Source organism: Cannabis sativa, chromosome 2, assembly GCF_029168945.1.
Source record: "Cannabis sativa cultivar Pink pepper isolate KNU-18-1 chromosome 2, ASM2916894v1, whole genome shotgun sequence".
Classification (NCBI taxonomy): domain Eukaryota; kingdom Viridiplantae; phylum Streptophyta; class Magnoliopsida; order Rosales; family Cannabaceae; genus Cannabis; species Cannabis sativa.
This window is the reverse complement of record NC_083602.1, coordinates 7,528,660-7,551,957: the sequence shown is the minus strand read 5'-3', so window position 1 is coordinate 7,551,957 and position 23,298 is coordinate 7,528,660. Positions and strand designations below refer to the sequence as shown.

General features: G+C 31.0%; 1 protein-coding gene across 2 annotated transcripts; it reads right to left on the bottom strand.

Annotated features, from left to right (window-relative positions):
* Positions 1–1,373: 1,373 nt before the first annotated feature.
* LOC115718591 (protein ROLLING AND ERECT LEAF 2) lies at positions 1,374–8,928 on the bottom strand. Of its 2 annotated transcripts, none has more exons than XM_030647403.2 (6): positions 8,743–8,928; positions 6,091–7,345; positions 5,576–5,650; positions 3,747–3,964; positions 3,047–3,270; positions 1,374–2,530 (listed from the first exon to the last, which is right to left on the bottom strand). In XM_030647403.2, exons 2-6 carry the CDS (start codon positions 7,268–7,270, stop codon positions 1,846–1,848), a joined length of 2,382 nt encoding a protein of 793 aa, XP_030503263.2. In that variant the 5' UTR covers positions 7,271–7,345; positions 8,743–8,928; the 3' UTR covers positions 1,374–1,845. The 2 variants fall into 2 exon arrangements, with proteins under 2 accessions (XP_030503263.2, XP_030503262.2); XM_030647402.2 differs by having other exon boundaries at positions 8,747–8,928.
* Positions 8,929–23,298: the final 14,370 nt, after the last annotated feature.

Below are 23,298 nucleotides of genomic sequence, written 5' to 3'. Positions count from 1 at the left end.
CTTTCTTATTGTTTTAGATCTTCTAATGACGTTGTCCACACTCTTGCCAAGTATGCCTTGTCATCTGTTAGCAAGATTTGGTGGCTTGAGTACCCAAATTGTATTCATAAACTCTTTTTGAGTGATTTAATTGATCAATGAATCCTTGTCCCTCTCACCTTTTGCTAGGCTTATCGCTTAAAAGGTAGTTTAGGACTTTTCTTCTAAAAAAAAAATCTATAGGCGTATAGATATAAAATTATGGCTAATTAGCAATTTTTCTTTTCGAATTTTGACATATACCAAATCATATTCTCTGAATTTTTTTGGCGGTTAAAAATTCCCCCTAAACTATTGAGATTGTTAGATTTAAGGACTTTTGTCTAATTTCATTCAATTTTACTGTTTCAGTGATTGTTTATGTACTAAATCATGCTCCCCATTCTTTGATATCTACCAAATCATACCCCTCAAACTTTGATATGTATTAAATCATGCCCCTTGAACTTTCATCTATGTTAGAATTTTTTTACTAAAATTAGATAAAAGTCCTTAAATCTAACAATCTTAATAGTTCAGGGAGAATTTTTAACGGCCAAAAAAGTTCAGGGGTATGATTTAGTACATGTCAAAGTTCGGAGGAAAAAATTGCTAATTAACCAAAAATTATAAATTTTATGAGGGTAAAAAATAAAATATTTTAAAATGTGTATACAAAAATTAACTTATAAAAATAACCCGTAAGACCCCGCTCCCTCCGCCCATGTTCATAATGGTGCGTTAAAATTTGGGATAAGGTGAATGGAGTTCTATCTCAAAACCAATTGGCAATAGGATGAGTAATCTATTTATTACCTTTCCACACATTAGCAATGTGAGACTCTCTAACATCCCCTCAAGTCAACATAGTAGCTATTTTATTTGCTCACCATCTTGGATAACTTGATCATAAACGGTTTTTTTTTTGGCGCATTATTCTCGAATTACAAGTGGCTTTTTGACTTTAGCTCTACCTTTTTTTGATCGGTTTTTGGATTTGGTGGCTCTTTTTTTTTTTTGGCTTTTTTGATCAGATTTTTTTTTTTTTTTTTTGAGTTGGATAGTCGTCAGAAGTTTTTTTTTTAATTATTTTTGTTTTGATACTATATTAGAATTTGGGATAAGGATGTTAGAATTTGGAATAAGAAAAGAGTGTGGTGTGGGGATGAAACTGAGAAAGAACAATTGTAGTCCCAAAACAATCTATTATTGACTTAGTCGAATATAACATAGTGCTCTTAAATTTTTTTATAAATAATGAGGGATTGGAGTATGGACAAACTAAAAAGATTGATCATCTTTGAAGTTGATAAGAACAGTTCTTGGAACAAACAAAATTTAACATCCCAAACCCATTTTTGGACAAAACAGACACTTTCATTCTATAGTCTACAATACATTTATAAATCAATAATAATTACAGTAGAGCGAGGGGTGGACTTTTGTTTTTTTATCTCAGTTCCTATGGAATACAGAAAAAAGAAAAGAAAAACACTATACAAGTACTGTTTCTTGCTTTGCATAGAATCTTCATCCTCACCTGTAATTACAGCCTTGTAACTATAAATACCACCCCTCCTATTATACCTATTATATATATATAAAAGACCAAGTTAGACAGTTTTACCATCTCCTTTATTCTATAGTTGAATTCTTCCAATTTCCTCTTATTCCTCTCCCAATAGCAATATACAAAATGCAGCCCTCAATAGACCTGGTATTGTATTCTGAGGTTGTTTGTGTATCCAAGACAACAGTTTTTATGGAACTTGACACCATGTTGCCGGGCATATCTATTCTTCTTTGCTTGTGATGATCTCTCTTGAATCAAGCAACTTGAAATTGGAATTGAAATTGAGAATGATTTTGAGACAGAGATCTTTCGTAAATATGCTTAGCATTTTCGATGGCTTTATCGAGTTTAACATACATTTGAACAGAAGAATCTGCAAAATTATTCAACTGTCCAAAAAATGCCACCAAGCTTGACCGGAAGCTATTCAAACCTGAAATGACGTCCTCCAAACCATCGTCTCTTAATCCATTAACTGCAGATGCGCTCCTGTTGTCGGCCTTACCATCTTTTTTCTCGTGGCGTGGTAAAAGGTGGCTGGTTTCAGCAGCTAAACTTTTTATAGAATCGACCACATCTTTATATTGTAATTTATTCATCTCTTCCAACCATAAATCACAGACGACATATATAGGGGGACCGTAGTTTCTTACGTTTTGCCAGCTATATGACTTTCTTTTTCTCTTGGTGGAGTTCTCTGCTATGGAGACGCATTTGAAGAGCCATTTATTTAGAGAATCAATATAGGACTTCTGAGCACCGATCCACTTACTAAAGCTTGATGACAGAGAATGAAGCTCATTTTCAAGACGGAGAGTAATCTGCCTATGTGATTCTTGGTGCACTGAGAGTTTGGCATTGCCATGGTTAAGCGCAACTGAGATAATGTCAAACTGAAGCTTGTGGCAATCCAACATAACCTCCCACATTCGACTTAACCTGCCGTAGGCAATGAAATGCAAAAGCAAGATAATTAGGTGAAAATAAAATATTGATAAATATTATTGACATTTAAACTCTCAACTTCATCAAAGACACTGTATATAGATAAATAGTTATTTAAATGAACTGGGTATTATGCAAATTGTGGATTAGCATTCCAGTCAACACAGAAAAACAACTAGATCTGAACTTATAACCAACATAAAAATATGATATCACTCAACACCTTAATGAACGAAAAATCAAGTGTGACAAGTGGGGAAAAAGAATAACTATTCATCAGTGTCATATATTGATTAAGCATAAATACTTATGAGAAAGTTAAACCATAGTTACAATCATTCGCCCTTCCTAATTTATGGCAAGGGTTAACATTTTTTCACCCAACATGCATTAAACAATTGAATATGAAGACTTTTTTACAGAAGTATAAGTTGTATTTATGCTTGTCCATAAAAGTTCATATAAATAAAAAATATAAAACCAGAACCGATTAGAAACCAAAACACATACCCGCCAATCAATTCCTCAAGCTGTGGCTGGAGCTCTTTGTCTCTTATTTCTTCAATCCTTTTCGATATAGAATAAATCCTATGAATAGCCACTCTGATTCTCGAATGAAGATCTTTGATATCAGAACGAGTTTTATCAATTTTTTGAGAACTCTCAGCATTTGATTCCTGCTGCCTCAGAAACCTACACTTAATATCGTACTCCCTCCTAACACTCTCACTGGCCTGAAACAAGGAATTTAATAAAGTAATTTAAAATTGATTTAATGAGAAGCAAAATCCTTGCTATACAGCCTAATGACTACACATAAAAGATCTTTGCATGACTTATTTGCTTCAGATGTTCTACATTCCTCAACCATATACCAAACAAGGATCCAAAACTAGGAAGTTGTTCAAAGAATCTCCAACACATTATGTAAAGGGGTCAGTGAATAATTCTTGAAAAGGAAAATGCATCAAAAATCTTTGAGGCTAGTAAGCATAAAAAGTATGTAAAATGAAACATATACATAAAAGGTAATGATATGTGCACACACTTTTATATCAAAGCTCTATAAACACTTGTATATAATATATATACACATATTTAATTAAGGAGTTACTAATTTGTTGTTGTTAAAAATAGTCACTGTAGTTCTATAAATTTTTATTGTCTACCAAAATAAATACAGAAACTAAAGCTTGTGTATTGGCCGTACCTTGACTTCATCATATAGTTTTCTCTCCCAAGCATATAACCTATCCAAGGTTGAGGCATGGCTTCCCGAGATCATGCCAATATTCTCAAATGCATTACCAGTCAGGTCCTCCATGTCATCTTTTAAGTTTCCTGCTCCTACAGGATTCCTAGATGAAGATGATCGAGAAGATGTTGTTCTGTGCCAAGTTATATACTTAACATCTGTTTGAACAGGTTCTGCAAAAAATAAAAAAGAATGAACATAATTTATAAAATTATAATCAAATTAATGGAACAATGTCATACAGCCCAGTCAATTGGAATCTAGCACTGGAAACCAAAACTATGACAACAGTGGCTTTTAATTGTATAGAGCATTTTCCTATTCCTCTACTCAAATTGAATTGTTTTCCCTAAACCAAAATGGGCCTTAAAGAAAATGGACTCCAACAACTACAACAATATTTAAGAACAGGGCTATGATAATTACTTTGTAGGCACCCTAGATGGAATCACTATTAACTTTAACTTCAACCTTAAAAACAAGAAAAATTGCTCTAAGTATCAAAACAAATTAGTCCATCCTGGCGCTAAGGCCTTGGTGCGGCAAGAAAGAAATTGGTATCCTTAGATGGTAAATTAAAAAGGCCAGGGAGTGCAAAATAGGTGCAGCAACTCATTCTGGTATCATTGAGCTAGATTGTCATTCAATACAAAATTATGGTTCGTAGTTAGTATCTCATTTGATTGTAGCTTAGATGATAACCAATCGTCCTGTTAGTAATATAATCTCTGTTTTGACTTTTAATGAAGGAAAAAAATCTTTATTTTCATTTCTAATAAAAAGAAGAATTAATTTTTTTAATTATTTCTAAAGAGGGGACAGTAGATATCAGGCAACTCTGGTTTCAATAAACTGAGATAAAGGAAACTCGATGATTATTGTATAAGTAATCAATTCAATAGAGTCAGATCTTGGGGCTTTGTCTCCATTGCAAAATAAAATTAGAGTGGCTCTGCTGCAGCTTCCCGAATTTCTTTCAAATTGGAAAGCTAAATATAAGCCCTCCCAATATCTGGATGAATCAAATTGATGAACCATGACAAAACCAAGACCAGGTTTCTTCATTACCTTGGTTGAATGAGGAAACAGCCCTCTAAGGTGTCCCATTTCCCCTTGCCTTGAGAAATGGTCTCAAAAACTGAAACCATTCTACCTAATTATGAGGTCCAAGTTTGATGGTGGTGATACAAATGTAAGGGTGATCGTTATGAGTAGCAAAAGGATTTTGAATGAGAGGAGTAGCCAGATGTTCTGAGCCTTTGAGTCTTGATACAGGAATAGGCATAGTTTAAAAAGCAACAAAAGGTTTACAATAATCCCTACCGAAGACAAGCAAAGAAGACCTTCTTCTAATACTAAATAAAAGTAATAGAAAAATATTGACTTGAATTCCTCATTTCATTAAATCTAAGAGACACATGCAATCTAATTTGTGAGAACCCCCTAAAGGCATGATTTAGCAAGAGGACAAATCGGAAAAAATTTTAATAGGAAAATGATCCTCCAAGTTCAGGTAGGTTTACAGAAAATAATCTTATGAAACCAGGAGATTAACTACTACATGTCAAGGGACTTGATTTTTCCAACACATTCCACATGATTTGATTTTTCCAAATGATAAAACTTGATCTCTTGAATATGGTTGAATAAGTCAATGAAATATTCATAGTAATTGCAATAACAAGTTCTTCTTCCTTTTACATAAATAAAATATATATTTAAAAAGATTCTAAAATCTAAAACACACACAAGATCACCAGCAACAGCAAGTATAGATAACTTACCTTCTTGAACCTGACTAGGATCTTCTTCTCCACAAGAGAAACAGGATTTCAGTAACTTTGATGCTGTTGAGCCACCTGATACAGTAAAAAGTCTTTTGTTTTAATCTCTCACCAATATGCAAAAGAAGAATACTTCTAGCTGTGCAGAGAAGGAGAAACTTATGAAAGATGGACCTTCTTCTAAAATTGTACGGATCAAGCATATTCTATAGTAAGAAGAATACAGATACCAAAATTTGAAGTCATGAGCCCCACCCAAGCAAAAGAATCGGCTAGATTATGCATTACTTTTTACATTTGACTGGTATGGAATATTAATCAAACCCATCTTCAAATTGACACTGGCATATTAATAATGCAAATTGTAGATAGAGTATATCAAATAGCACTATATATTAACATAACTTCCATGTAAAAAATATATATTAATAAAAATTAGAACCGATAACCTTTGACAAATATATAATGAAACTAGAAGGGGGTAGGGGCTGAGTGAGAGAAAAAGAGAATCTTACTTTGTTTCCCTGGCAACATTGGTCGAAAGTGCAATTTATTTGCTTCAAGCATTCTTGGAACTTCTTTACCAGAGTCGGAGGCTCTTAAAAACAGAAGTTCAATATCTTTTATGCTTGAAAATAAGTCCTTAGGGACAACCTTGTTTTCCATGCAACCTTCTTTTACTTGAGTTTTATTTGTCTCAACCGGGACTACTACGACTGATTTTTTGGCTCTCAATGGTGATAAATCAGGAGACTTGCTTTTTTCCCCATTCAGTACCTCAGAACTTGATGCTGCAGTTTCTGTGGAAGGCAAGAAAGGAGAATTTTCCTTTGCCCCATTCAATGACTTTGTTTCTGAAGATGCAGTTTCAACAGGAGGCACTGAAGTTGAAGCATTAACATCACCAGCATCATGCACTCTATTGAAATTTTCAAAACTTCGAACCAGAGAAACTGTGGCTGGCTCATCAAATTCATCTTCAGAATCTTGAGAATCTTCCTTTCCACGTAAAGATGTCTTTTCTTCATCGTCTTCCAGCTCAGGAATTCCCTCTTCTTCCCTAAGATGATTTATATCATCAGAGTGCACGAACCCATGGCTCATAGCCTTGTCTTCTTGAAAAGAAGTTTGATGATCAACTGGATGGAAAAGACCAAAGAAATCCCATGGAGGAGTTCCAGAAGGAAGGGAAGCATCTTCAAATGGTGAGCCTTCAGGCACTTCAGTGGAACGTGGAGTGGTATTTTGTGGTGTACTTGATGTAGTCACTGTCCCAACAAATGGTACTGGGGGTTTTTCTTCAACCTTATTGGAAATGCTACCATTGAATTTCATATGATTTATGTGAATTCGACTAGAGCTAGGAGGGGAAGGAGTTGGGGAAAATATTTCAGTAGCATCAATATGTCGCGACACAGATGGAGAAGAAAATGAAAAATGAGAATGTGTCTTCTGAGTCAGAGCAAGAGGTTCAGGTGTTGCAGTGGTGGACGTATACAAGGAAGATTCAACTGGACCATCAGGCTCAACAAATTTTCTAAGAGCCACTCCGGTGCTCCTTAGTGACTGAATATATGCAACATGAGCTGCTGCTAGTGCGCACCTCCCATCAAGTGCTTGCCTAACAAACTTCTTCCTGTCACGACATAGCTGCAGGGCTTTATCTTCTTCTATTCTTGAGCTAGAAACGCCCATTTTGTGATACCTATCCGCTATATATTCCTCTTAGGATGGGATGAGGACATAATCTCCTTCCTGATGTTTAGTAGTCTGTAGAAACATTAAAAGATGGAAAGACGGAAGGAATTATATCTTATGTGGGAGAACAGAAGCCTTATTCTAAGTGCTTGAATTAATGTTAACATTTTTCTTCTTATTATCTCCAAATAGTTTCAGCATATTCATATGAACTTTAATAGGACACTCAAATGGAGGCCACGGTGAAGGAAGAGAAAAATAACTGCTACAGTTCTCATGTATACTGTCATATCATATACTGTAGAAGACATCTACGTCACTAAACTTCTCTGTAAAGGACTTTAAATAATAAATTTATACCAAGAAAAGAAAAACTAAGAAAGCAGTATGAGCTGACAACAGTTTCAAATTCATAGAAAAATGAAAAGAAGCATGTACCATATTGCAAACTAAAAAAACAACGTGATTTAAAAACACCAGCTTCCACTTATTGGAACAATGAAGCAATAACATTTGCTGAATAATAATAAAATTTACAAGTAACTTTGAATGTACTTAAAATCCAATGTAACAACCATGTACAGCAGTTGAAACAAGTTGAAAGGCATGATGAAATTAATACATACGCATATCAATTTAATAATTTATGAAAATAATACATGAAAAAAAAACCAATCAGCCCCTTATTACTTATGTGTGTCTACAAAAATAACCACCAACAACAGTATAAGAAAAATGAAGTAAACATATGTAAGAAATGAAAGCCAATTTAAACCAAACAGCTAAAAGCAAAAGACTTTCAAGCTTTCCTTTTCTTTTTTCTATTTTCTTATTATTTTCTCCCTTTATATCATCTTTTTTATTTTTTTTATAGGATCGTCTTTTTAAAATCTAGATCAAAATTATCAGAACCCACATAGAGGATAAACAATAAAAAGAAAATCTTTGAATGAATCAGAGAGTAATCAAATACAAAAGAAAAAGCTATGAAACTATCAACTTTCATAAACCCAATGCAAAAGATATTTTTCCAGCATCTAAGTTCTTCTCTCTCCTTGTTCAATCCCAAACAAACAAATAATTCCATAAAGGGGAGAGGCAGAGAACTGACATAGAAGAAACCCAGTTCAGATTAACTCAAAAGTCAAAATTTATCAACTCAAATTCTAAAACTCGCTGCAAACTATCAAAATTCAACCAAAGAAACAAACTAATAAGAACATAAAACTGTCAGAACATTCATCACCATCAATCAAAACCGAGAACAATACCTAAAAATATAAAGAGAAAAGAAGAAAACCCATTTAAACTATCAATCAATAAAGGAAGAAACGAATCCAAAACAGAACAACAGCTGGAAACAATCTAAGTTCTCCATAAACAAGCGATTATAAATTCAGCATAATATTACTAAAATGGTAAACCAAAAGAAAGAAGATAATATGAAAAAGTGAAATTGAGTGGTGTACCTACCCCGCGAAGTGAAGAGAGGAGAATGGTGTGAATAAAAGGTAGCTTGGATTTCAGAGAAGTTCCATGGATGCAAATCATTGAATTGAGAGCGGTGTATGAATTTCAGAGAAGAGAGAGAGAAGCACAGAACTTTCCAACTTTTATTATTTTAATTTATTAATTTAAAGAAGAAAGAGAATAAGAATTGGCCACTCTTCCATGCAAAAGAGGCATATATCAGTATCACTGAGTCTGCGTGGACTGTGGACCCCACTTTTTACTTCTACATGTTAATTTCCGTACGCGTGTGTGGTACGCGCTTCATCTCTTTGTTTAAGAAAAGATTCTTACGTATCAGTCTGAGGAGTTCTCAAATGGTTACTGGTGTTAGCAAGAGAAACTGTTATTTGACGGCTGAGCTGATCTATCACTTCAACGTATTGTTTATTTATTTCCAATCTTTTAATTTTATGACAAGTGTTAGTAATCGATTATCGTGGTATATGATCCATTTCAATATCATGTTTTATACTTTTTAATATTTAATAAATAATAGGATAATTAGTTATAATTATAAGGATACCATTTTGTCTCCTGATATACTTTTACGGAATGTATTCCGTAGTACACTAGATGAGTCTCAGGGTACATTAGATGGGTCCAATAGTACATTAGATGGGTCTCACGGTACGTTACTATTTTTTAATCCTAATTATCCCTAGATCAACCCCAGTCCTCAAATCAAATAACTCCCCCATCTAACGGTTGCCGTACATCACGGAATACATTCTGTGAAAGTACATTACGGGACAAAATCGTGTCCCTATAATTATATAAGAACCAAAATTTTAAGTTTATAAATAATGTAAATTTAATGTTTATTTAGTATTAGTTAATTTCAAACGTTCTTTCGATAAATTTAAAATGAAATTTATACCGACAAAATTAGAAGAAAATTATAGTTTTAAAAATATTAAGTACTTACCGCTAAAAATAAGCATTAAGTTTATGTCACTTACAAACTTAAAACTTTGAGTACTTATGTCGCTATTTATAAAAAATTACTAACTAAATATAATGTGTCGATATTCATCCAATTCAATTTGTACTATTTTGTTTAAAGTGCATTCGATCTACACTAAGTACAAATTTCATATTTTAGATCCAATTTAATATGTATAATGACTTAAATTCGATCTAATCTAATCTATATGTTAGAATAGAATATGGTTAAGCAACATGTTGTTTATTGCAGGTTTTGCTTTTCTTAACTGTACTATTCTTGAGTTAGTTAGAGGTTGTTAGGAGTTAGTTAAAGTTTTTCTTCAGCTTCTTTGTATTGGCTCTCCATATATAAATGTCAAGATTAGGCTAATTGTTTTCAGTTGAGCAATATTGTCCATCTTTCATCTTCTTCTCTCTCTCTCCTCCATTGTTTCTTTCTTGCTCAAGCTCGAGTACTGAAAATTCAGTACTCTTACATGGTATCAGAGTAAGAATTTCCATACACTAGCTTGTTACCTTCAACTCAGTCCACTGTCAATGTCCCTTCTAATGCTAGCACTCAGCAAGCTCTTCCCGTACCTTGTTCCAAAGTCATTCCTCCACCACCCCAAAACCAAAATCAGCCACCTCTTAGTCCACCACCATCTCCAAACAGGGCTCCTCCACAGATCAGTCCACCATCTCTCAACACCATATCTTCTTCATATGGTTCAGTACTCAACAACTAATATTCCATTCACCTCTCAAAACACCAATCTCCATCCTATGGCGACCTGGTCCAAATTAGGCCTTTACAAACCAAAGACATTTCTTGCATATGCCAATAATGAACAGGAACCAACTTCTCTCAAAGAGGCTCTTACCAATTTTAAATGGAATGCTACAATAACACTGAGATGGATGCATAAAAGAAAAAGAAAACATGGACTCTTGTTCCTAGAACTTCAAAGATGATTATTGTGCAAAATAAATGGGTATATAAGATAAAACTCAATGCAGATAGCACTGTTGAAAGGCTTAAAGCAAGGTTGGTCGCTAAAGGTTTCCAACAAACATCAAGCATTGATTTCTTTGAAACTTATAGCCCTGTCATCAAACCCTGCACAATAAGAATCATGTTCACATTAGTTGTCCTCAATGGCTGGGAAATTCAACAGATTGACATTAACAATACTTTTCTAAATGGATAACTCCAAGAAGATGTTTATATAGCCCAACCACAAGGCTTTGTGGATCCTACCTATCCCAACCATGTGTGTAAATTCCACAAAGCCATATATGTCTCAAATAGGCTCCTCGAGCCTGGTTTGACACTCTCAAAAATACTCTGATTCAATGGGGATACAACAGTAGCAAGTCTAGCAACAGACTCTGTTTTCCATAAAAAATGGTAACCTGCTACTAATCTTGGTGTATGTAGATGACATTCTCATAACTGGTGCAGACACATCTGAGGTTCAATAAGTAATTTCTTCTCTGCACAATAGTTTCTCTATCAAAAATCTTGGTCCAGTAACATACTTCTTGGGATTTGAAGTTCACAAAACAGCTACTGAGATATGCTTGATACAACAAAAATACACAAGGGACCTTCTATTGGATTATATTTTACCAGGACCTAGATTTACTAACAAGTATATTTTTAACATCCTAAATATGAATTTTTAAAACGATAAAATTAAACACATATAAAGTATGAGAAACCTTACATTAGTTGCAGCAGAATTAAATAACTCATTCCGCTCAGATCTCTAACCCTTCCTTTCTATCACAGAGTATAATCAAGATCTGAGCCTAAAAATCCTTCAGTTGTTTGGATTCTTCACAGTCTTACACACTATGATTGATGACTAACTTGCTATGGGTGGACATGCACTCAATCACTAAGACTCGAATTTGTTTGTGAAGAAGACTATAGGATTTCGAAATTAGAAAAGAGAAAAGAAGAAGAAGAAATCTCAAACTCTCCAGTTGTCTGACAAGATGAAAACTAGGTTTAGAGTCATTAGTTGGATAATGTTGTAAGAATATTATTTATTTAAGGAAATCTATTTCTATATAAAGAAATAAATTTCTATTTAAGGAAATAAATAAATAATTGATTTTCTGATAAATGAATATTTTATATTCATTGAATCTGGACAAAATCAATTACGTAATATTCTATATATGGTCAGATTTCTATATTCATTACCTGATTTGATTTCCTGAATTAATTGTCAAAATATTCTGACAATTAATGTGGCGCAGATACTGATGGAGTATCTCACCTATAAATATAGGGTCTCGGTCCCCGAGCTCCTCACTCATTCTGTTCATAACAGCAAAATCCATCTAAAGAGAGTTGAGAGAGCGAGGAAGCCCGATTACCCACATCAACCAGTTTCCCTTGCAGATCAAAGCTTATGTGGGTTTGAAGCTCAAGAATCAATGGCTGGAGGTATTTCGATCCTTATTCATAGTGTATATATGTTTGATTTAATTCCGCAATTTATACATAAACATATATGTTTTAGTCTATACATATAAATTGTCTAACAGTTGGTATCAGAGCGGTTTTATCTCTGCCTTGATTGTATTTGAGTTTCATATATATACGTATATACACTCGATATTCATATATATGTTATATATTTGTTCTTCGTATATACATTCATATATATATATTCATATTATATATATACATTTTTATACGTATATACTTATATACATTCAGTTTATATATATATTCATATACATTCAGTTTATATATATACATTCATATTCAGTTCATATATATATATAAATATTCATATACATACATATATATCCATATGCATAAAAGTTATTCATATATATATATACATTTTTCATATATATATTTATATATTTATGTATAATTATATATATTTTCATTATATATATTTCATATTGGATTGATAATTTTATGTGATATATATTGTATATGTATATATATATATACATAAAGTTTTAAGTTTCGTTCTTCGTTAAGAAAAAAAATATATCTATATATATATTTATATATATCTTTTTTGGGTGTATATTTTAAATCTTTATTGCAATATCACATTCATATAAAATTACAGAGTGATTTCGTGCATGAAAAAGATTTGAATAAACATCAAAATCTGGAAATTTTTTTTTTTGAAGAACACCTTTGGACCCAACTCATCTTCATTGGAATTAAAATCGACTTTTACGTGTTTTATATGCATAAAATCCACATAGATCTCTTTATTTTTTCATTTGGATCATTTCGGGATTAAAAACACGTAATTTGGTCGTCAAAATTCTCTTCACTGATCGGGTTTGGGTCGGGTCCGTCGGACCCACGTGCAGAAAAACGGGTCAAAATGACCCGGGTTGTCTGAAGAAGACGACCCAAACGACGTGTCGTTTCTCGAAAACGACATGTCGTTTTTAAGTGTTTTTGGCTGCTGTCGTTTTCTAAAACGACATGTCGTTTTTTCCTTGTGGAAAACGACGTGTCGTTTTTACGTATTGTTGTTGCTGTCGTTTGTTTAAACGACATGTCGTTTTTCTCTTGTGGAAAACGACATGTCGTTTTTTGTCTTCAGAAGCAACCTTCAGATTGATAAAACGACGTGTCGTTTTCCCTCTTGTGGAAAACGACGTGTCGTTTTCCCGTGTGAGCAGCCAGCCTTCATTGTAGTAAAAACGACGTGTCGTTTTTCATATAGCTAAAAAACGACGTGTCGTTTTTCAGGGCAGATTTTTCAAAAAAAAAAAAAAAAGGAAAATTAAGAAAAATTTAAGAAAATTCCGAAATTTTATTATTTTGATTTATTTTTGGAATTTTATTTTATTTCCTTATTTTTATTGATTTAGTCAATTAAATTACATTTGTTTAAACTTTTCATTCTTATTTAACCTATATCTTCATATATTATATGTTATTTAGTAATAAGTTATTATTGAAAGTTTTTAACTTGGTAAATTAATTACATGCTATATTTTTACATGTAATTACAATAATTGTGATATTTTAAGAATGTGAATATTTAATTATTCTACAATTAAGTGCGCAATTATTATATTTATTTACCAATTAAGTAATTTATTGATTAAATTAATTGATAATCTGCCATTAAGTATATTCTTTAATTTTGCATTTAATTCATTTCATATAATTAATTGTACTAATTTGTATATTTACCTTATTTATACAAATTAATTATTAGTACAAATAATTAAGATATTATATGGTTATAAATGCATAATTAATTACATATCATGGAATTAAGCATTTAATAAATTATCATACAATAATTGTTTTATTTTGTATTTATTTGACAAATTTATGTTTAATGCAATTAATTTGGATTTGTATGATTTAAATGCTGTATATAAATTCCTTTTATAGTGCTAGATATATTTAGAAATGTTCAAACATTAAGATAGGTTGAATATTTTATCTAGCACATTAAGTTTCATAAAACTTCATAAAATTATTTATAAAATATTCATAAAACTTCCTAAAATGAATAAAATATGAATAAAATGTAAGTAATTTTGTGGTTTGACATAAGAAAACATGAACTTGGGACAAATGCTCATATCTAGAACGGTTTTTAATGATCTTCGGACGACCACACTAGGAGCACTAATCTCAGTGATTGTCTACTATGTTAATAACGAAATTACTTTTAGGTAGAGCCCAATACCTAATGTCATAGTGAACCATATAATTTTATATAATTAGGGAGTAGCCACAGCATCCTTATTTGTATAAAATTATACATTAATTAAAATTCACCTTAATGGACATAACTTGTAATTAATTATATAGGTATAATAATTTTACCCCACAGGGATTTTATTATATTTGTATAATTAATTAGGATAATATGTTAAATTAAATTCTCTTAATTTACCCCGCAGGGAGTTATGGGGATTTAATTTAATAGTGTTATCACAAATTTAATTAAAGATAGATAATAAACCTTCATTTTCCAAAACTAATTGTTTAATTAAATCTATCATAAAGTTCATCTAATTTTATTAAATTTAAAATTTAGCCCACATGCTATTTTGGATTTAGTAAAATTTTAATCTTCAGTTTAGACTTTGGTGTCTAGTGAACCACATAATTTTAAATAATTAGGGAGTAGCCACAGCATCCTTAATTATATAAAATTATATACATTAAGTGGATCAAGATCACATAATGGACATGAATTATGTGAACATAATAATCTTACCCTACAGGGCTTTTATTATATTTACATAATTAATATGTTAAATTAAATTCTCTTAATTTATCCCATAAGAAATTATGTAGATTTAATTTAATAGTTTTATCATAAAGTATAAAATTTTAAAATATTTATTAAATATTTCACATTTCATTGAGATAAAATATTAAACCTTAAGATTTTCATAAATTGCTTAAATTTATCATAATCTATATCTAAATCTAATCTTATTAAATTAAAAATTTAGCCCACGTGCAATTTTTATTTAATAAAATTTCATATTTAAGCATGTTTATACATTGGTAAAAACATGATTCATTTAAACCTCAAAACTTTATATGTAATTTTATTACATCACTATACATAAATTTCTTCCATACCAGTAGAAATTTCCAAAAATTTACTCTGATAACTTAATCTAAAATGTACAAGATTTTTACCGTATAATTAAGAAAAATAAATCACACTTAATTATCACCAATAAATTTTAATTTATTGTGTATGAATTCATTCTAATATAGTTAATGTGATTATTAACACATAGTGGATTATTTTAGATTGTTATTCCACATTCATAATTTCTTCCAAAGGTTTACAAATAAACCTAAGAAAGTCAAGATAGCGTGAGCAAATCTTATCCACGTACAAGATAAGTTCTCACATTTAGAAGTTTAAGGAACAAGCAATATAAGTAGTGACTTTGTTTTAAAAATTAAGCAAAGATCTTTATGTTCCAAGCTTCTTTTGAAACTTGATTTAGACATATTTAAAGGTCTTTACTATAAAATGATGTCACTCATAAAGATATGCAAGTTCAATCTGACAATAAGAAATGTGTTATTAATAAGAATTCTTATACATTATAAAGACTAAAAATTATGGAACTTATATCCATGAATAGAATAAATGTTAGTAAATGGTGGGGATATTCATTACACTTGATTTTACTAACTTTATTTAGAACTTGTGTGAAATTCATTAAGAATATGTATTCCAACAAGTTAAAATCGGTGCATATTAGAATTCTATCATATTAGAAATCATACAAGTCAATTAATTTTGAAGACATGGACTCAAATTTTGCATCTCTTTTTTAACGATTACTCACATAAATTATTTTTCTACAAAAGTATAGATTTATATGCTTCAAAGACATTTAAATCTTAAGTAGAGAAATAGTGCATTTTGCATATTAAGATAGTGAGATCAATTATAAAATGGAGAATACTACATTAAAATTCACGAGTATGGATAAACTCTCAGTCCATTTGCAAAGTTTCTTTAAAAGCATGGGTTCATTGCCCGATACATATGCTTGGTACACCCAAATTATAGTGTAATGTGATTTAAGAAACTAAGCATTTTTTGGACATGGGGTGGAGCCTACATAGCAAACTCCAATCTTTCCTAAATCTTTGTCTATTGATTCTCAACAATGGGTGTACATATCGAATCGTGTTCTAACCAAAGTTGTTTCTCAAACATATTTTGAGTTGTGATAAGGTTGAAAACCGACTTGATGACATGTACACATTTTATAAACACCCATATATAGTTAGAGTACAATTGTCAAAGAAAAGATCTAGGCCCTAAACCATAAATGAGCATATTTCATTTGAAAAGCTATAAGGTTTAAGGGTTACATATTTTATTATCCATCTCACAACACTAGAACTGTGGAATTAAGAATTGACTTGATCAAAGGGGAGTGATCAATCTAGGAACCTAGTTTCTAAGAAAGATCATTCATATTTTCTCAAACTTCCACCTCAAGTGCTAGATTAATTATGATTCACAACAACCCTTAAGGTTAATGGTTATTGAGAATTCATAACTAATCATTAATAATCTACAAGTCATTGATAAAATTCTAATAAGTTATGTTATTTAGTAATTGCTTATAATAACATGTATATTGAACCATTTGCTCTTTTAAGAGTTTGTTGGTCCATCCTTAAGATGACTTATTGTAATCAGCAAGATCAATGTTTTCTAGTGATTACATTTTGTACAATAAGAGTTCAACTACAATATTAATTTGAGACATAAATTAAATTATAGAATGATAAGGAATTGAAGTTGTAGTACAATATGCCATGAATGAAGAAATAAATATCTTAAAGAGTAATAAAGTTTATCTTTAGTAAAGTTGCCTAATGGGGTGGAGAACATTAATTAAGCATAGATTTTTTCCACCAATAATATTCATTAGGCAACATTGAGAAACATAAAGATATAAAAGAATATTCATTACTAAGAAGTTCATTTTGAACTAAGAATCAATAACAAAGGAGATTTACATTCTCACTTGTTTTTATAAATGATTCTATTATAGACCTTGGCATTTATTGCTTGTTTTAATTCATTAATCAATTCCAAATAGTGAACTAGAGGAGAAGGTATATAGACTGCCATAAAGATTTTCCTCTAATAGTGGTGAACATATGCAAGCTTAAAGTGTCTACCTGTAGATTAAAACAAACATCTCACAAATTGGTATTAAATCATCTTTTCCTTTAGGTTTGAAAAGAGAATTATGGAAATAATTATATACTGTAAGGTTAGTGGGAGTAATATTTGTTTTATACGTAGACAATATGTTACTTGCAAATGATGATAAAAGTTTTCTATATGAGTTGAAATAATTCATATCTCAAATTATTATTTTGAGATAAGGAATATAAATAATATATATATATAATTTTAATTAATTAGAGAGTAGCCACAAGATCTCGATTAAATAAAATTATGTATTATTCATCGATATAACTTTTATCTTTAAGTGTGATAAATTCAACTCGAACCAAAGATTCGAAAAATGATCTCAGTGAGAATAAATTAAGAACATTCATTAGCTTCTATTTTAGAAGCCTAATGTATGCCTAAAAGTCTGAATAAGACTTTGCATTACATTTGTTTCAGGATCGTTAAGTAGTATCAGAATAACTAAAGTTAAGACCACTTTATTCTTCATACAAAGTGATGAGGTGTCTTTAAGATACTGAAATTATATTCATACATATTTTGTTAAGATGAATTGACCATCTGGAAATATAGTTAACCAATTAGATTCTAACGTACTTCACTGGTTGTATTGATTCACGTAAATCAATATTTTATTACGACCTTAAGATTACCAGTAAGTTATATTGTAGAGAATCTTGATTGCTATTTCCACTATAGAGGTCAGATTCATTTATTGTTTTGAGGATACATCTCGTATGATGTATTATAGAGTTTCATAGTAGGCCTGTGAGTTCGAATTACGTTTCATTAGGCCATTAAGAAAATTTTGCGATAAATTCAGCTACAATATTTATGGCTAATAACTCTAAGAGTACTGGTCGAAGCTAGCATATCGACATTAAGTATTTAGCCATAAAAAGGCGTGATAAGTGGTCATTAATCACGCAACCGAATTAGGTCATCGCATAGATCCTTGACTAAAGGCATGCCGCAACACAAATTCAAGGATCATAAAGTAAAGATGGGATTCAGTTAACCCATATGCAGTTTTTTTTTATTTGTACAACTAAAAATTATTTAATGAAACTCTAATTTCGATATTTTCTCATATTTATGTGCACCTTAATTTCATTTGAGAAAATTATCGTAAGAGGACCTGAATAAACATAAGGGTTAGGGTTTATTCACTTAAGTACATTGCCACATAAAGTACATTGTTATATAATAAATATATCGTAATACATGGAAGATAATACTCGACTTATAATGAGGACATGTCGCTATGATTCGTATGTTTATTATATAATGAGGAACGTTTGGGTTTGAATGTTTTAGTCTAAATGCTGACCAAGTGGGAGAATGTAAGAATATTATTTATTTAAGGAAATCTATTTCTATATAAAGAAATAAATTTCTATTTAAGGAAATAAATAAATAATTGATTTTCTGATAAATGAATATTTTATATTCATTGAATCTGGACAAAATCAATTACGTAATATTCTATATATGGTCAGATTTCTATATTCATTACCTGATTTGATTTCCTGAATTAATTGTCAAAATATTCTGACAATTAATGTGGCGCGTATAGCACGATGGAGTATCTCACCTATAAATATAGGGTCTCGGTCCCCGAGCTCCTCACTCATTCTGTTCATAACAGCAAAATCCATCTAAAGAGAGTTGAGAGAGCGAGGAAGCCCGATTACCCACATCAACCAGTTTCCCTTGCAGATCAAAGCTTATGTGGGTTTGAAGCTCAAGAATCAATGGCTGGAGGTATTTCGATCCTTATTCATAGTGTATATATGTTTGATTTAATTCCGCAATTTATACATAAACATATATGTTTTAGTCTATACATATGAATTGTCTAACAAATGTGACCATTCTTTTCTTTTTATACTAATTCACTTAGGATTATGATTGAATTATATGGAATAAAAAATGATAAAATAATAGCAAAAATAGGACTTAATGGCCAGCCACAAAGTGGGCCCAACACTAGTTACATTTTTGCAATTTTTTTCAACTATTTCTCTATTATTTCATAAATGTAACATTTTCTAATTTCAATCATATAAATGCCAAAACTATTTATTTAATAATTAAAATTAATTATTAAATAAAATTATTATTTATATTATTTATTAATTAGACTCCACAAAGTCTCTTAATTAACAAATAAACCCTAAAATCTTATTTCTTCACAATCAAGCCATAACTTAGTGAAAAATCATAAATAAGACGTAGTCTAATTTAGAATTATAATTGATTAATTAAAATCAATTAACTGAGTCTTACAAGCAATTTGTTTCAACTAGTATGGGGACCATGAGCCTATATAACCAAGCTTCCAATAAGCAGATCTAGAATTCACCAAGTAAATTTCCTAACTTATTAATTCCTCCTTACACCACTATAGATTTGGAATTGCACTCTCAGATATATAGAACACTTTATATGTTCCACGATATAGATATGCTATAAATTATCCATTTGGTATAATCCTAATAATCAATGATCCTCTATAGATGATGTACATTGAGCAGGGACAAATTTACCGCTACATCCTTCAATGTATTTTATCCTTAAAATACTTAGCTACTTATAAATGATATTTTAGTGAACTAATATAATCACTAAAATGAGCGCTCTTTCATTTATCTCTATTAAGCCAAGCTCGAAAAAAATCATCGTTTAACTTTTATGTCCAAATAGAAGTTATAGATTATGTATCTATGATTAGCGCTCTCACTCAATTGAACTACCGTGCCCTTAATCTATATGTCACGAGAAGAACCATTAGTCGACTTTAACGAACAGATTGAAGAACACAAATAATACAATTGAACTAGAACCTAAACATCTCAAGATTGAGATCATTTGATCTAAGATCAACTAGATGATATTGAATTGAATAGATATTACGGTAAGCTTATTATATCTGATCTAAGTTCAATATCGGTCCCTTCTGATGCATACTCCGTACATCCAACCCAAGCTTACTTTAACCAATGCCTTGAAAAAGACTTAGCACTTATCCAAGGTGCAAGTAAACTACATTGTAGATTAACCTATCAATTAAACCCTCTGTATTGATAAATCATTGGAATACATTTAATCACACAATCTTGATTACTTTCCACTGTGTTGAAAACACAATAAACAAGAATATCAGTGTGATAAGGATTTGGATGAATTTATAAATCAAATAAATACATAAATGATCACATGAACTAAATAACACATTAAATAAGTAATGAAAATAAATTTGTTTCTTTATTGATAATTGAATAGAAAAGATTACATTGAAATAGAGTTTTATTTAGGGCACAAAGCCCAACACCTTCTGGCTAGAACACAGTTACTTGACTCAAAACCCCAATCCACTCCTATGTGTTCCACCACAAAACTCTCAGCAACAACATACACTCTCATGGAAAACCCAACACACTACAGAAGTGTCATTGGTGCCTTGCAGTACCTCACCATGTCAAGCCTTGATATTGCCTTTCCAATAAGCAAATTAAGTCAATATATACAAGCTCCTACATTTGAACATTGGGGAGCATGTAAAAGAGTTCTCAGATATCTTGCTGGTTCAATAGACTCTGGACTGGTTTTCAAACCTGCTAACAGATTTGATATTCACAGCTTCACTAATGCAGATTGGACAGGGTGCTTTGATGATAAAAAATCAACATCAGGCTATTGCATTTTCTTTGGAGGTATTTTAATTAGTCGATGCTATAAGAAGCAAACTGTTGTTACTAGATCGAACACAGAGTCTGAGTATAGAGCCCTTGCTCTAGCCACTGTAAAAAAATAATGTGGATCCAATCTCTTCTCTCTGAAATCTGCATCAACTCACCACAACCTCCAATTCTCTGGTGTGACAACTTGAGAGCAGGATCCTTAGCCTCCAACCCTGTGTTTCATGCTCGAACTAAATATATTGAGGTGGATCTTCATTTTGTTCGAGATAGAGTAGTATCCAAGCAACTTGACAAAAGATATGTAGAGACAGAAAATCAAATAGCAGACCTATTTATTAAACCTCTTCCAACAATGTCATTTCAGTTTTTTCTTAGCAAGTTAACACTTGGTTTTCACCAGTGTCATTTGAAGGGGGCTATTAAAATAGAAAATGGTTAAGCAACATGTTGTTGTTATTGCTGGTTTGGCTTTTCTTAGCTATACTATTCTTGAGTTAGTTAGAGGTTGTTAGAAGTTAGTTAAAGTTTTTCTTCAGGTTTTTTGTATTGCCTCTCCATATATAAATGTCAAGTTAGGCCAACTATTTTCAGTTGAGTAATATTATCCATCTTTCATCTTCTTCTTCTCTCTCCCCCATTGTTTCTTTCTAACTCAAGCTCGAGTACTAGAAATGTAGTACTCTTACACTATAAAAGTACGAATTGGATTGATTACTTTCTAATGTTGAATTATTTAATATTTGTTAAAACAATATTCTTTTTTCATATAATTAACAACAATATAAAATAAATTATTTTTGTTTTATGTCTCCACAACAAATTAACACCCCTAATATACCTTAAAGTATCAAAACTAAGTTTTTTTAGTGTGGGCTTTTTAGGTATAAATATCACCACTTAAAGAGCATGATACTAAAAAATGGTCCAAGATTAAAAACATCATTGATAAATAACATTTGCCAAAATGTAGCTCCTCACAAAATTAAGAAAAGGAGACTACCAAATAGTACTAGCAATCAAAGCTGTAAAAAATTTAGTTGGCGTATTTGGTAAAGATGATAAAATTAATTATGTGTGATATTTTTTAACTAAGGTTGACATTTTGTTTTGGTATGAAAAGTTTAAATCAGATTGTGTTATACTTGTTAAATAAATATAGAGTTTTTTTATTTAATTTATAATGATTGACTTTTTATGTTTAAGGAAAGTATTTATATTTATTGTTTCTCAAAAAAGCTAATTTTTTAGTCAAGAAATCGTGTACAAGTGTGCTTTTAATGTATATTTTATTTTCTTATTTATATAAGAAAATTTTGTTGAAAATCTATCTAGGTATAGTGAATCTGTTTGAACGAATTAACAGTCTGTTTGAACAGATTATGACTTTGTTTTTTGGGAATATTTTTTATTTATTGTTTGATTATTTCTTTACTTGTAAAGCACGACCTATGGTGTATTAATTGAGAATATATTGTTACTTAGATTTTGTGGTTTTATATAGAAAGAATAAAATATTTTATTATGTAATAAATACTATACCTATATATAGTATTTCTTTGTAATTGATTTATTTTATTCCTTTTCTAATATGATCTCATTAATCTCTCCAGCTAGGTTTTGTTATTTCCAAGGAAAATTTTGTCGGCTTTGATGGAGTCTAGATTCATAATACTGACTAGCTAAATTAGGATTTCGTCTACACACTTTCCATATCTGTTCAAATAGAATTTTGTCATTTAATGAATTTTTGTAAGGAAACTTATTAATATTTTCTCTTTGTATTCATACCTTTTGAGCTCCATTTTGAGTGTCATTTATCATTATAAATAAGATTTAAACCACCAGCAAAATGTTGAACTCTCCCATTTCTTAATTTCTTATATTTTTAGAAGAGAGTGTTTCTCTTGCAAAGGATAGTTGTTTTGTTATTCCTTGGTGAGTTTTTGTGTCATTGTAATTATTTTTATGTGAAGTAAATTCCAAAGTGAAGAACATAAAGAATAACCTTCAGGAGAAGGTTCATCTAAGTCTTACTTCAGGAGGAAGGAAGCACCTCTATCTTCGCGAGAAGATTTCTACAAGTCATAATTTGGGAGGAAGCAAGCACCGCTATCTTCGCGATAAGATTTCTACAAGTCTTGCATCGGGAGGAAGCAAGCACTAC